This window comes from Aedes albopictus, chromosome 3 (genome assembly GCF_035046485.1).
Source record: "Aedes albopictus strain Foshan chromosome 3, AalbF5, whole genome shotgun sequence".
NCBI classification, from domain to species: Eukaryota; Metazoa; Arthropoda; class Insecta; order Diptera; family Culicidae; genus Aedes; species Aedes albopictus.
The window spans coordinates 88,101,925-88,116,061 of NC_085138.1; the positions used below are offsets into that span (position 1 = coordinate 88,101,925).

At 44.4% G+C, this 14,137-nt stretch overlaps 1 protein-coding gene across 1 annotated transcript in view; it reads right to left on the reverse strand.

Annotated features, from left to right (window-relative positions):
* Positions 1-3,440: 3,440 nt before the first annotated feature.
* The window catches only part of LOC109401336 (uncharacterized), a 183,310-nt gene continuing 172,613 nt past the window's right edge, over positions 3,441-14,137 (reverse strand). The window contains exons 3-5 of the mRNA XM_062856856.1: positions 4,841-5,036; positions 4,208-4,775; positions 3,441-4,149 (exon numbers count right to left, since the gene is read on the reverse strand). Of these exons, the coding sequence (XP_062712840.1) occupies positions 3,914-4,149; positions 4,208-4,775; positions 4,841-5,014 (978 nt within the window). The 5' untranslated portion in view covers positions 5,015-5,036 and the 3' untranslated portion in view covers positions 3,441-3,913. The remainder of the gene's footprint in view (positions 4,150-4,207; positions 4,776-4,840; positions 5,037-14,137) is intronic.

A 14,137-nucleotide genomic window follows, 5' to 3' on the forward strand; every position in this document is an offset into this window, starting at 1 on the left:
CGGGAATCGAACCCGTCACCCTCAGCATGGTCATGCTGAATACCCGTGCGTTTACCGCCTCGGCTATATGTATTCCCTAAAAGTATTCCCATATAGTACTGAAATAAATTCCCGCAGACTGCTGCGAGAAATTCCTCCAGAATATTTAAAGAGACTCCTCCAGAATTCTGAAAGGAGTTCCTCTAGAATTATAAGAGAGATTTCTTCAGAATGCTGAAAATGATAACACCAGAATCCTGAGCGACAGAAAATAAGACTCCTCCGATATCTTGGAAGGAATTCACTCTGAATTCTATGAGGGATTTTTCTAGAATCCTGAGAGCGATTACTCCATATCTATGAGACAGATTGCCTCAGAGTCCCGAGAGGAATTCTCCCAGAATCCTGTGATAGATAGTCTCAGAATCCTAAGAGAAGCTTTCCCTTGGAATTCTCTCAAAATGTTCCAGATTCGTAAATAGGATTATCCTAGATTCCTAAGATGAATTCTCCCAACATCATGAGAGGAATTATCAGAGCTTTTTTTTCACATTCTTGAGATAAATTCATCTAGAAATGTGAGAGAGATTATCGCAAAACAAAATAAAATACTTTCGGAATTCTAAGATGAATTCCCCAAGAAACTTAGAAGAAATGACCCAGAATCCTTAAAAGCATAGCTTAGAACCCTAAGAAGGATTCCAGAGTTCTGAGAAAGGTTCCCTCAAGATACTGGGCGAATTTTCCAAAGAATCCTGAGATATACTCTCACAGAGTACTGGAAGATAGAATTCCCCCAGAAACTTGAGGAGAATTCCTCCAGAATCCTTTTAAGTATTCTCCCAGAATTCCCCTCAAATTCTGGGTGAAACCCTTTAGAATGCTGCAAATAAGTCTGCCATAATCCCGAAAAGTATTCTCTAGAATTCTACGAGTGATTCCTCCAGAATCCTGAGATAGATCATAAGAGGGGTCCTTCCAGATTCTTGAAAGAAATATATCTAAAAACCTAAGTGGGATTTTCCGAAAATCCGATGAGGATTCTCCCTGGAAGGGATTACGAAAACTTCTAGAATGGACTTCTGCAGCATCCTGAGAAGTATTCTCTGGGATTCTGAGAGGTATGCCCACATCAAACAGAAAAATTTCCGCAAATTTCTGAAAGACATTGCCCAGAATCTTTGAAAGGACTCCCTTAAACTCCTGAAAGGGATTGTTCCTGAACTCTGAGAGTGATTCCTCTAGAATACTTTATATTATTAAACCAGTATCTCAACAAAATCTTCCTATAATCAAGTCAGGGATTTTCCCTGATTACTAAGAGGGATTCTCCCAGAATCCTGAAAGGGATTTCAGGGAGCAACTGCTCCAGAATACGGAAAATAGAATTCTACTGGAATTCTCGTAAAATGCTGAGAAGGATTTCTTCCGAACCCTAAGAGGAATCACAAAATCTATTCGAGGGATTCTTCAAAATCCCAATTTCTCTTGAGAACTCTGCCCAGAATCTCGTGAGAGATTCTTCAATGATTAATAATTCTGAAAGAAAGTGCCCTAGAATCTTGAAAAATATAGACCCAGAATCTCAAGGGTTTCTCCTGGATCATGAGACAAATTCCCCAGAATCTTGAGCAGTAAATCCAAATTCAACCATCGCGCAACAATAACGATAATGTCGCAACCTGAATTTGTTGCGACATTCTATCCAATGCGACATAGGTTTGTCCCAACTTGGATAGAATAGGATAAAGATCATGCAGCACGAGTTTAGAGAATTTTAAATCTTGCGTAGCGATTTTTGAGCGGTAATTTCGAGTCGGTAAAAACTGCAACGCTGCTAAAGATGTGTCATCAAAAAGTTTCGATTTTGGGTTGGTAATAATTGATAATTCACGAGTTGAAAAGTACGCAACAAATTCAGCTTTCGTTTTGTCTGCAACAAAAATTCTTGAGATCATGTCATTATCTGTTACCAGTTAGGATAAAGAGTAATCGCTGCGCCTTCTTTGTTGCTTGTTTTGTGTCTCTTCTGTTTGACAATTCTCTTCGCTGATCTTTAGAGAAGTTTTCCAAGAATCCTGGTGGCATTACCCCAGAAAGCCGAATTTTCAGAGAATCTTAGGAAGAGTACTTAATGATATTCCCCCAGAATCACAAAAGGACCTTACGCAGAATCCTGGGAAGGATAACACTAGAATCCTGTGTGGGATTCCCCCAGCATTCAGAGAGGGATTTCGCCACAAATCTGAGAATGCTGAGTATGATTCTCCGAGAATTCTGAGAGGAATTCCTGAGAATGCTAAGAAAACTTTCCTCAGAATTCTGAGTGGGATCCTAACTAAGGGTCTTCCAAAATCCTTAGAGAGATCAACCCAGATCATCCAGAATAACTTATCATCCTGAAATACCTCAAAAACCCTGAAATGAATTCCCTTAGAATCTAGAGAAAGATTCCCTAGAATCACAGACAAACAGACGTAACACTCTTTGAAAGGTCTTGGCACATAGATTTAAAGATGAATTTAAATTCCGTTTGATTTCCGCGATCCTTCCACCAGAGGTGCTAGAGTTCGATCGCTTTGACGTTTGCTAGTGTACACGTTCCTGAATGATACAAACGAAATTTACAGGAGATGTGTGTAGTAGTATGCGTGTGTCTCGCGTGGTTCTACCAACATGGATTGCCTAAGAATCCTGAGAGAAGTTTTTCCTCGGGATTCTCCCAGAATGCTTAGACGGATATCCCTGAAGCTCCCTGGTGGATTCTTCCAGAATCCTGAGAGAAATTCTCCTGCAGTATTATAAGACATCCTAAGAGGGGATCTTGCACATTATTAAGAGAAATTCATGTAGAATCGTGAGAGGGATTCTCAAAAAAAAACTGTTCGGAATGCTGAGAAGCATACGGTAGAACCTTGAAAGGGACTCTCTAGTCCATAAGAAGGATTCCTCCAGAAACCTGAGAAAGATCAACATAGACTCCTGGCAGGGATTGCCCAAGAAACCCAAGATAAACAGGTATACCTTGATTTAGTGGACCCTTGCTTTTATGAACTATAATTTCATGTACATTTTACCTCGATTTTATGTACTTCTTTGAATGATCAAAAAAGATTTTTTTTATTTTTGAATCGAGAGAAAAATCGTATGTAAAAAATTGATAATTCGGAACAAAAACATCGATGTTGCGAACATCTATTCAAAATTGCCCAACGCTTTCCAACTGCAATTCTTTTGGAGGTCCCCCCCCCCAAACTCCATCGAAAAGCCTTTCAAAATGTCTGTCAACATTCCCCTCGGAACGCCCCAAACTTTCTTTGGAATCTCAAAATTCTCATTTTGCTCAAAATCTTACCAGCAAGTCATAAATGGGAGTACTCTTCCAAGCGGGTGAATTACACATTTCGCTGTCCTATTCGGAGATTCGGATGAAAACAAATTGCACCCTCACATGTAATATATTTATTTATTAAGTAGAAATCGTATTCGTTTTATTTCCGACATTTTTATTATACATAAAAGATAATCAGTAAGACTAAAAACAAAACTTTACAAGAAGCCGTCCCTCCAACTTTGCGTTAACACTCACCGAAAGAGCGTACAGACACACACTGGACGAAAAACGAGTGTTGAAGTTGTTCGTTGTATTCCGCAATTTGTTCTTCGACATATTCTTTTGTTTAATAATAGAAAACTTTCCGCTCAAAAAATAAGCGTCCAGTTTCCGTACTCTGATTCATCGTTTTAGGAAAACAACGAGAAATATATAAAAAAAAGGCACAATTTGAAATCTCTGGCTCTGGTTTTCGACTCATGCGACTCTGCGTCCGAAACGGGCAGAAGCGACCACCGACAGGCGCAACGATACAGAACGTGAGCAACGTGAGAGGTTTGTTACGTGTAGGGGACTTGGGTGAAGCGCGAAACGGAGGACTCAAACGTTCTGTATCTGCTTCGGTTCTTGCTTGCAACCGTTGCCGCTGCCCACTCCGGTTATTTTGAACGACGATCGACAGGGAAGTTTCACTTGGAACTTCGGGTTCGGCACCGACAGGCAGTAGGTTTCGCTAGGTCGGCTATCGTAGAGGGCCCGCTCGATAACCCCCAGGGAGGAACTGGTCAGCACTTCGGCGCTGTACTGAGTGGGGACGCCTTCCTCGTCGGAGATGGCTTAAAAAAAAAAGAGCGGGTTAAGATATTGTAAAATAGAATTAACTATAAGACTTACTATAAGGTATCGGTGCCTTGAACAGGGCTTCGGCAGGGACACCTCGCGAGTCCAACGTCACCACATTGACTCCGTACGGTCTCAGTTCCTTGCGCAGTGCATCGGCACAGCCCTGAACGGCATTGCGGGTTGCGGTGAATACAGTCAATCCATCATCCTCATTTCCCGAGCCCAGAAGGATCAGGCGACCACGGGTGGGGCGCAGCAGTCCAATAAATGCCCGAGCAGTGCGCAGACATCCCATCACGTTGTTCTTGAACATGTTCTCCCACTGGAGCGAGTCCTGCGAATCGATTCGTCCACGATACACCGAACCTGCGGTGTTGATCACGGCCAGGATACCCCGTTCTCCGGCATTCAGGTGGATTCCCATGGCTTCGGCAGCCTCCCGTAGGATGTCCTCACGGGTGACGTCCATACGCAACGGAACGACCGATCCGGCAACGGGTGTGTCCGAGTTCTCGCGCATTTTCATCCAGCCTTTCAGCAGCTTGGCCGGCAAGGATTCCACGGGGTCTTTCATGCCCGCAAACACCCGGTGGCCCTTGCTGGCGAAAAAGGTGCAGATCTGGAAACAGTTGATTGGGCTTAGTGACCTGAGATCTTAATAGACAAGAATAAACTACAACAAACCTGCAGTCCGAGGGCGGTGTCCGCGCATGTCACCAGAATTGAGCCCCTCTGCGGACCGTGACCATCGTCGCGGGTTGCACGAACCTTACACAGCAGGTACAGGAGCAGTGCGCCGGCAATCGAGAACAGCGCTATCAGCTGGATCGTTAGCACCAGTGCCGTCTGGGCCTCCATGCTGGGCCTCCAGCGGGTGAACCTGCGGAAGAGAAAGCGAAAATGCATACTTTTAGAATGGATTTGAACAAAATACCTAGTTACAATGCTTTTAAATTAAATATTATCAGCATATCGTCAGTCTGTAAATGGACGTAGTACGAGCCTCCTCACAAGCTCCTATCTGATGCTTACTCGGGTCAATATGATAACAGCTATTTAAACAAAACTTTCCGAAAATCTTAGAATTGAGATATGATAGAGTTCATCTTTTTGACTTCAGGTATCCAGCAGACACGGTTATCCAAGTTCACGAGTTCAAGAACTATCAGAACCATGCGTTTCAACAGCCATCGCTTATCAATCGGAGTTGCTGCCGTACAATACCGTCAAAAGCTAAACCAGAGGATAGAAGAAATCAACGGTTCTGGCAATTTCAAAAGTTATTGAGAGTTGTCTTGTAGTGGCAACAACAGCACAAGAGGCGAAACGTACCGTTCGGTGACGTTAACGTAATGCTTTGTTTGACTAGGAGATGAGAAGAATGCCACCAGGAGCCGAATGTGACTCAACAGGAAGCGGTAGAGATTTAAAGGAGCTAGAGAGCAACGAATCCACCACAGCAATAAACGGCAGCACGAAAAGAGTGTAGTTTCTCAAGCACAGGAAAGCATGGATCGGAATGATATGCGGAGGTTTTATGCAATTGCCAATGGTGAATAGCAGAAAACTGCGCAAGTGCTCGCCATGTTCTAAGATCAGCAAAGAAAGAATAAATAGTGGTGGCCAAGAGCACTTTGAAGATATGTTGAATAGTAGTAATGAAGGTGTACCCCGGGACAGGAATAGCAGTTGATGACGGTCAAGCACTGGAACCTCCAACAGTGGATGAGCTTAAGAAGGTTCTTAACGAACTGTACAAACGATATGGCTGATGGGAAGAATGAGATCCTGGTAGAACGTCTTAAGCGCGAAAGCAAGAAGTTTCTTCTGAAAAATCCTTCAAAGAATTTCTTCTTAGATGCCATAAGAGATCCCGGCTGTGATTTCTTCAAAAAGTACTCCCTATACTCGTTAGAATCCCAAGATGGCCACCACGTTATTGGCAGACTTTTATACCTACTTACGATTTTGAGCGTACAAATCTCATTTAAATCCAAACCAGCGCACTTTTCTTATTTTGAACTAATTACAAGTGAGCAACAACAAAATAAAAACTATACTATCGTTAAAAGTTTTTTTCTTGAGATTTTTGCATCTGCAGTTCTGGTGCAATATTGTGCTGGGATTTCAAGACGTTTGTCCTTAAGAAATACCTTCTAAGATTACGTCAGGAATTTCTCGAATTCTTCATCCTCCGAATTCCTAGATTCTCCTTAATGTTTCTTTTGGAACGCCTTCAGTAGTTTTTTTTTTACTTTCAGAAGGTATTCCTGGAAATTCCAGCAATTTTACCCAGGATTTCTTGCAGGATTCCTCCAGGAGTTCTCTCGGGGATTTCTTCAGGAATTCGTTTCGAGATTCCTTCGGAAACTGAAATAGAAAATTATTTCAAGGATTCCTTCCAGGAATTCAATGCGAGATTCTTCCCGGAGTTCCTTCTGGTATTTCTTCAGGTAATCTATATGAGATCCTTCCAGAAATCCTACATTATTCCTCCAACAACTTCTTCGGGGTTTTTCCTGGAGCTCCTTCCGGGAATCCACCAAGAACCTTTTCCGGAATTTTCCCAGGAATCTCCAAGTTTTTTTCGGGAACTCCTTCCAGGATACCTTCGGGAGCTCCATCAGGCATGCTTTCGGAATTTTTTTCTGGAGTTCTGTCAGCAATTGCTTCTGGAATTTCTTCAGGAACTTCATTATAGATTTCTTCAGAATCTTCTTCCTGGATTTCTTCTTCTGGAGTTCTTCGGGAATTCTTTCAGAAACTGCTTCTAGGATTTCTTTAGGAACTCTTTCCAGAATTCATCTAGGAACTCTTTTCTGGATTCTTGCAGATCCATTTGGAATTCTTCTGGAAGTTCATTCTGGAACTCTTCCAGATGTTTGTAATAGAAATCCTACAGGAGAAATTTTACATGCAGTTTCTGATTTGCATCAGAAGCTATTAGGAGAATCGTGGATGAAATTCCTGGAGGATTCTCGGAACTCCATGAGAAATCTCGTAAGAAACTTCAAGAAGAAATCTCAGAAAAAATCCTGAAAAGAGTTTCTAAGATAGAACCTATTGGTAATCCCAGAAGAAACTCCTGAAAGGACCTCAGAAGGAACTTCAGAACGAGCCCCAAAAAGAGTCTCAGATATAGCTTCATGGGAATCCTGGATCTCGGGGATAAATTACTAGAGAAAATCGGAACGAATTTAAAAAAAAAAACAAGAATTGCTAAAATAATCTCAGAGGGTATTCTCCAAGCTAACCACGAAAAATAAACTCTGGCAGAATCCCGTTAGTAGTTCCTGGAGGAATCCTGGTAAGAGCTCTTGGCAGAACCTCTTTAGGAATCTCAGAAGAAACTCCTGAGGGATCCTAAAGAAATCCCCGGAAGAATCTCACCAAGAAGTCCCTGGGTATCCCTCAAGATACCCCTGGCGGAGTCTTGAGAAAAATAACTGTGGAGAAGCCGCGAAAGAATCATGGGATTCCTGTGGATTCGCAAAGGGACCTCCTGGGGCCGCCATGCCGTAATCAAGTCATAAAACAACACATTAGGCGGTCCCTGTTTTGGAACTCCTAGAATCCACTTCTGAAATCCCTTGATTTTTTTTAAACTACCTGAAGCCCCCTTAAACGTCTTGACGGGAAAGTCTTATAAAACCTCATCGATACTCTGAATCCCGCGCAAATACCTTACAAAGTCTTGAGGCTCTTCTAAGACATCCCTAAAGTCACTTGAAAGCCTCCCGAAACTCTCTTAAACTCCCGGAAACCACTCTAGAACCCCCTGAAAAACATTGAAACGGCTTAAAACCCCTCCAAAATTACCACAAAACCCTCCAAACCCCCTAAAACTTCTGGAAATCCATTCAAAACCCTTCTGACCCGGCAGTAACCAAATGTTCCAGACACGATCTTCGAGGTCCCAAGCAGCTGGTCTTAGCCACGGTCGCATCCGGAACGGGTGGTACACTAGGCCGTTTTTCGGCTCCCTGGTTACTGGGTGCTTAGCTGGCGGAGTATTTGGACGGTAGTGATAAGTGCGACTTTACTCAGTCCGGTACGTGGTACTGCAGATCTCTTTCAATTTCATCGGGAGCACCCGCATATTTGTCAAGGTCTGTTCATACACTACGTAGACTCTTAGGGTGGACGGGGGGTTATGCCCATAGTCTACGATCCATACAAATTTCGAAAATTTAGTATTGGCAAAGGTCTACGAGGGGGAGGGGGTCTGAGATGCCCAAAAACAAGTCTACGTAGTTTATGGACAGCGCCTAGGTGATGTGTTGGACTGGATCAACGGTGCGAACGTTTAGAAGTAATTAAACCATTTACTAGAGCTATGGCAACCATAAGCGTAACTCAATCACAGGTCTAGGGGGGGGCATGGCCATGTTGATATAAAATTTTATACTGCAAAACTGCTCCAATCCTCCTAAATCTCGCTTTTTTTCTGGCAAGGATTATTCTGGAGGGGGCAGGTCCCCCGATGAATGCGAACGGCTTACGATTCACTTATTTCCAACACAGCCCACCTTGTCGTTAAACCTGGACCACGTTCTGAATGATGACGGCACTTCTATCATATTATCGACGTCAGAACCTATCGATTGGGGGTTTGCTTCGGCAAACCTGAGCGTCTGTTCTCCAGGAGGAGCGGCTCACAACAGCGTCTGATCCCCATGTTAGGGGCGGCTGATCTACGTCCGAGTGCCAGGGAAGGACTCTAAGCTCAACTGTGCACTATGGTCCTCCGGAAAGTAGGGGGTTGGTGTCAGGCCCTACGAGCCAGCCGTAAAAAACCATTGTAACGGAAAATCAGCAACAGAATAATACGAACCGAGACCAACGGCAACGACCCCAGCGAACAAAAAGAACTTGCGATTGGAAACTCGATACGTGGAACTAACGATCTCTCAACTTCATTGGGAGCACCCGCATACTCACCCATCTACTGAAGGACCGCGGGTTCGGCATCGTAGCGCTGCAGGAGGTGTGTTGGACAGGATCCATGGTGCGAACGTTTAGAGGTAATCATACCATCTACGAGAGCTGCGGCAACACACGCGAGCTGGGAACAGCTTTCATCGTGATGGGTGATATGCAGAGGCGCGTGATTGGTTGGTGGCCGATCGATGAAAGAATGTGCAGGTTAAGGATCAAGGGCCGATTCTTCAACTTCTGCATAATAAACCTGCACAGCCCACACTCCGGAAGCACTGATGATGACAAGGACGCAATTTACGTGCAGCTCGAACGTGCGTACGATCGCTGCCCAAGCCACGACGTCAAGATCATCATAGGAGATTTAAACGCTCAGGTAGGCCAGGAGGAGGAATTCAGACCGACGATTGGTAAGTTCAGCGCCCACCAGCAGACGAACGAAAACGGCCTACGACTCATTGATTTCGCCGCCTCCAAAAATATGGCCATACGTAGCACTTTTTTGCAACACAGCCTCCCTTATCGTTACACCTGGAGATCACCACAGCATTGGCAGACGGCACTTCTCCGACATTATCGACGTTAGGACCTATCGTGGCGCCAACATCGACTCCGACCACTATATGGTGATGGTCAAACTGCGCCCAAAACTCTCCGTCATCAACAATGTACGGTACCAGTGACCGCCACGGTACAACCTAGAGCGACTGAAACAACCGGATGTCGCCTCAGCATACGCGCAGGATCTCGAAGCCGCGTTGCCAGACGAGGGCGAGCTCGACGAGGCCCCTTCTAGAGGACTGCTGGAGTACAGTGAAAGCAGCCATCAACGACGCAGCCGAGAGCACCATCGTGGAACGGAATCAACGGAACGAATGATTCGACGAAGAGTGCAGAACGGTTTTGCAAGAGAAAAACGCAGCGCAGGAGGTAATGCAGCAAGGGACCCGACAGAACATGAAACGTTACAAAACTAAAGCGGAAACAGCAGACCCGTTTCTTTCGGGTGAAAAAGCACCACCTGGAAGAAGCGGAGTGCGAAAAAATGAAACTGCTATGCTGTTCCCAAGAAACGTGGAAGTTGTACCAGAAGCTCAATGCATCTCGCAACAGCTTAGTGCCGCGAGCCGAAATATGTAGGGAGAAGGACGGAGCCCTCTTGACGGACGGACGTGAGGTGATCGAAAGGTGGAAGCAGCACTTCGATCATCACCTGAAAGGCGTAGAGAACGTTGGCACGGGAGACCACGGCAACGGAGGAAACGACGATGCCAGTGCAGCGAAGGACGGAAATGAACCAACTCCCACGCTGAGGGAAGTTAAGGATGCCATTCACCAGCTCAAAACCAACAAAGCAGCTGGTAAGGATGGTATCGCAGCTGAACTCATCAAGATGGGCCAGAAAAGTTGGCCACCTGTCTGCATCGGCTGATAGTCAGGATCTGGGAAACGGAACAGCTACCGGAGGAGTGGAAGGAAGGGGTAATCTGCTCCATTCACAAGAAAGGCAACCATTTGGAATGTGACAACTTCAGGGCGATCACTATTTTGAATGCTGCCTACAAACTGCTATCCCAGATCATCTTCCGTCGTCTGTCACCTAAAACGAATGAGTTCGTGGGAAGTTATCAAGCCGGATTCGTCGACGGCCGGTCGACGACGGACCAGATCTTTACCGTACGGCAAATCCTCCAGAAATGCCGTGAATACCAGGTCCCAACGCATCATCTGTTCATCGACTTCAAAGCGGCATACGACAGTATCGACTGCGCAGAGCTATGGAGAATCATGGACGAAAACGGCTTTCCTGGGAAGCTGACTAGACGGATTAAAGCAACGATGGGCTGTGTGCAGAACAGCGTAAGGGTTTCGGATGAACTATCCAGTTCATTCGAATCTCGTCGGGGACCGTGACAAGGCGACGGACTCTCATGCCTTCTGTTCAACAGTAGGCCTTGGAAGGTGTTATGCGACGATCAGGGCTCAACAGCCAAGGCACGATTTTCACGAAATCCGGTCAATTTGTGTGCTTTGCGACATGGACATTATCGTCAGAACATTTGGAACGGTGACAGAGCTGTACACCCGCCTGAAACGCGAAGCAGCAAAAGCCGGACTGGTGGTGAATGCCCCAAACACAAAGTACATGCTGATAGGCGGAACCGAACACGACAGGATCCGTAATGTTACGATGAACGGGGATACTTTCGAGGTGGTGGAGGAATTCGTCTACCTCGGATCCTTACTGACGGCTGACAACAACGTGAGGCGTGAAATTCGAAGGCGCCTCATCAGCGGAAGTCGGGCCTACTACGGGCTCCAGAGAAGCTGCGGTCTAAAAAGATTCACCCACGCACCAAATGCACCTTGTACAGAACGCTAACAAGACCGGTGGTCCTCTACGGATACGTGATATGGATCAAACTCAAGGATGATCTGCAAGCACTCGAACTTTTCGAGCAACGCATGTTAAGGACGATCTTCGGCGGTGTGCAGGAGAACACACAGTGTGGTGGAGAAGGATGAACCACGAGCTCGCTGTACTTGTGCCGTAGAGTCCAGCATCCAGAAGGTGGCCAAAGCCGGAAGGATACGGTGGGCATGGCATGTTGCAATAATGCCGGACAACCAAAGTTGGTGTTCGCGTTAATCCGGTTTAGCATAAAAAGGCCTGAAGCTCAGAGAGCACGATGGTATCAGGTATCAGTGTTCTGGCGTTCTAATGTTGATTATCTCTTATCATTATCTTCTTCTTATATCGATGTAATTACACCAAAGGTAGTCACACCCAACAATAAAAATGACTGTAAAAACAATCCCCATTAAACTTCCAGCTGTTAATTAAACATTTTTCATACAAACATTCATTTGATAGGTTCGCCGGCGGCACCCTTTGCTGTAAAGCTTCACATGATTCACATGCTGATGACGACTCCGTTTATGATCATTTAGCATGAGCGGAAACATTACAATACGGGAGGAAAATCACGAGAGCAAAACGTTCAACAACGACGCGACGGTAGATGGAAAACAATGGGCGCAGAATCGCTCCGCGATCGATGGTGTGAACCCGGTATCCGGCCCGGAACGGCGGCGGTGGAATGTGGAGTAATTATCCAGGGTAGAATACATGCGCTATATAAAAGTGTGATAATTGCTTCGAGGCCACGGATTTTATTATGCAACGCGTTTATCGAGAACTGTCTCAAAATTTAGAAACAATCGTTGCTTAAATGATTTAATGACAAGCCGACCGTATTCGTAGGTGCACCGATGGCATTTGTAATGAGGCTATTGTATTCCGATTTTCCGATTCCGATAATGGGACGCGGGGACGGTGACTTTTGTGATTGAGTTCCGTTCCGTAGAGAACTGAGGATCGCCACCGGCAGCGAAGCGATCATCTGTAATTTATGATTGATAGTTGTTGACTGTTGTTGAGTCTCGAAGCTTATTAATTACGATCACATAGCTCTGGGCATCATCATGGGCGAAACAAAGAGAACCGTTTTTGTAGTGGCGGTGAATGTCACCGAACAGTAGTTGCAACCTTGACTGTGAACGTATTCGTATTCTAGACTTATTTATAATGTAAATAAAAAGAAAAACTTAGATACGAACATCACATTTGATTCTCATTGGCGTAGCTAGGGGGGGTTCCAGGGGTGCCTGGCACCTCCTAGAACAAATTTGGCACCCTCTAGAATTTTTCCTTGATAGTTACCTATAATTTAAAAGTTCACACAATAATTCCAATATTTATTAATGGCACATTCGAATAAAATTTAAGCACACCCGTAATTACTTATATATCTGTTGTACGTTTTGGGGTTTTAAATATCGGTAAGAACAATCAACAGATTTCTCCAGCAATATTTCTATCTTCATACAGTAATTTCTGTAGGCTTTCATAATGGATTCTTCCCGATATTTCTTCAATAAACTTCCCTTAGGATTTTCCAGAAAGTCCGTCCTGATGGGGTTGTACCGTCAATGTACCAGTAACCGCTCGTGTTCCAATAGCCGCTCATCGTCATGAAACTGATATTTATTGGCATAAATATGTGCAATCCTTTCCGTAAAAATATAATTCGGCAGGCATATTTTAAATATCCGTGATAAAAACATTGCATGTTTGTAGGTAAACTTAATTTCTACGCTCGTGAGCGGCTATTGGAACACGAGCGGGTACTACTGGTACACTGAGGGTACATACTAGAAATTTCTGCAAAGATTGATCCAGCAATTTCTCCTAGGATTTCTTTGGAAATTCTTACTATGATACTTCTCGGAATTCTTCTAGGGATTCCTCTAAAATTTTCTGTTGGGATTCCTTCAGGAATTCCTGGTGGGATTATTCTAGACAATCTTCCTGGGATTCTTTCAGAAGTTTATCAGGCAATTCCTTTATTTTATTCAGATTTAATTCAGAGATTCTTCCAAAAATTTCTCATGAAATTTCTCCTGCTTTTATTGGCCTTCTTCCGGGAATTGTGGCTAGGATTCCTCAAGCAACTCATGCTGCGAATCTCTTAGAACTCTTCCATAAACTCTCACTGTGGTACCTTCAGGAATTCTACTAGGGAAGTTCTTCCGGCAATTATTCCGGAAAATCTACCTGGATTTTTCCCTAAAATCCCTTCGGCGATTATTCCAGAGATTTTTTCAAGGATTTAACCAGGACTTCCTCCAGAGGTACTTCCAGAAATGCCGCAGGGGCTTTCTCCAAGAACTTGTATTAGCCTTCGTTCATAAATTCCAGCTGGAAGTCTTTAAGCAATTCCCATTAGGAATTATTCAGAAATACTTCTAGGGATTACTCCTGGCATGCTTACTTGTTGCAACACATTCGAGATATCTTACTGATATTTCTCCAGATATTACTCCTGCAATTCCATCAGGGATTCCTCCAGTATACTTCTACCGATTCTTTCAAAGAGAACTGTAGGTATTCCTCTAGGCATATATTAGAGCAACTTCTCTAAGGATACCCCCGGTATTCCTGATTCCAGGATTTCTCCAGAAATTACTTCTATGATACCT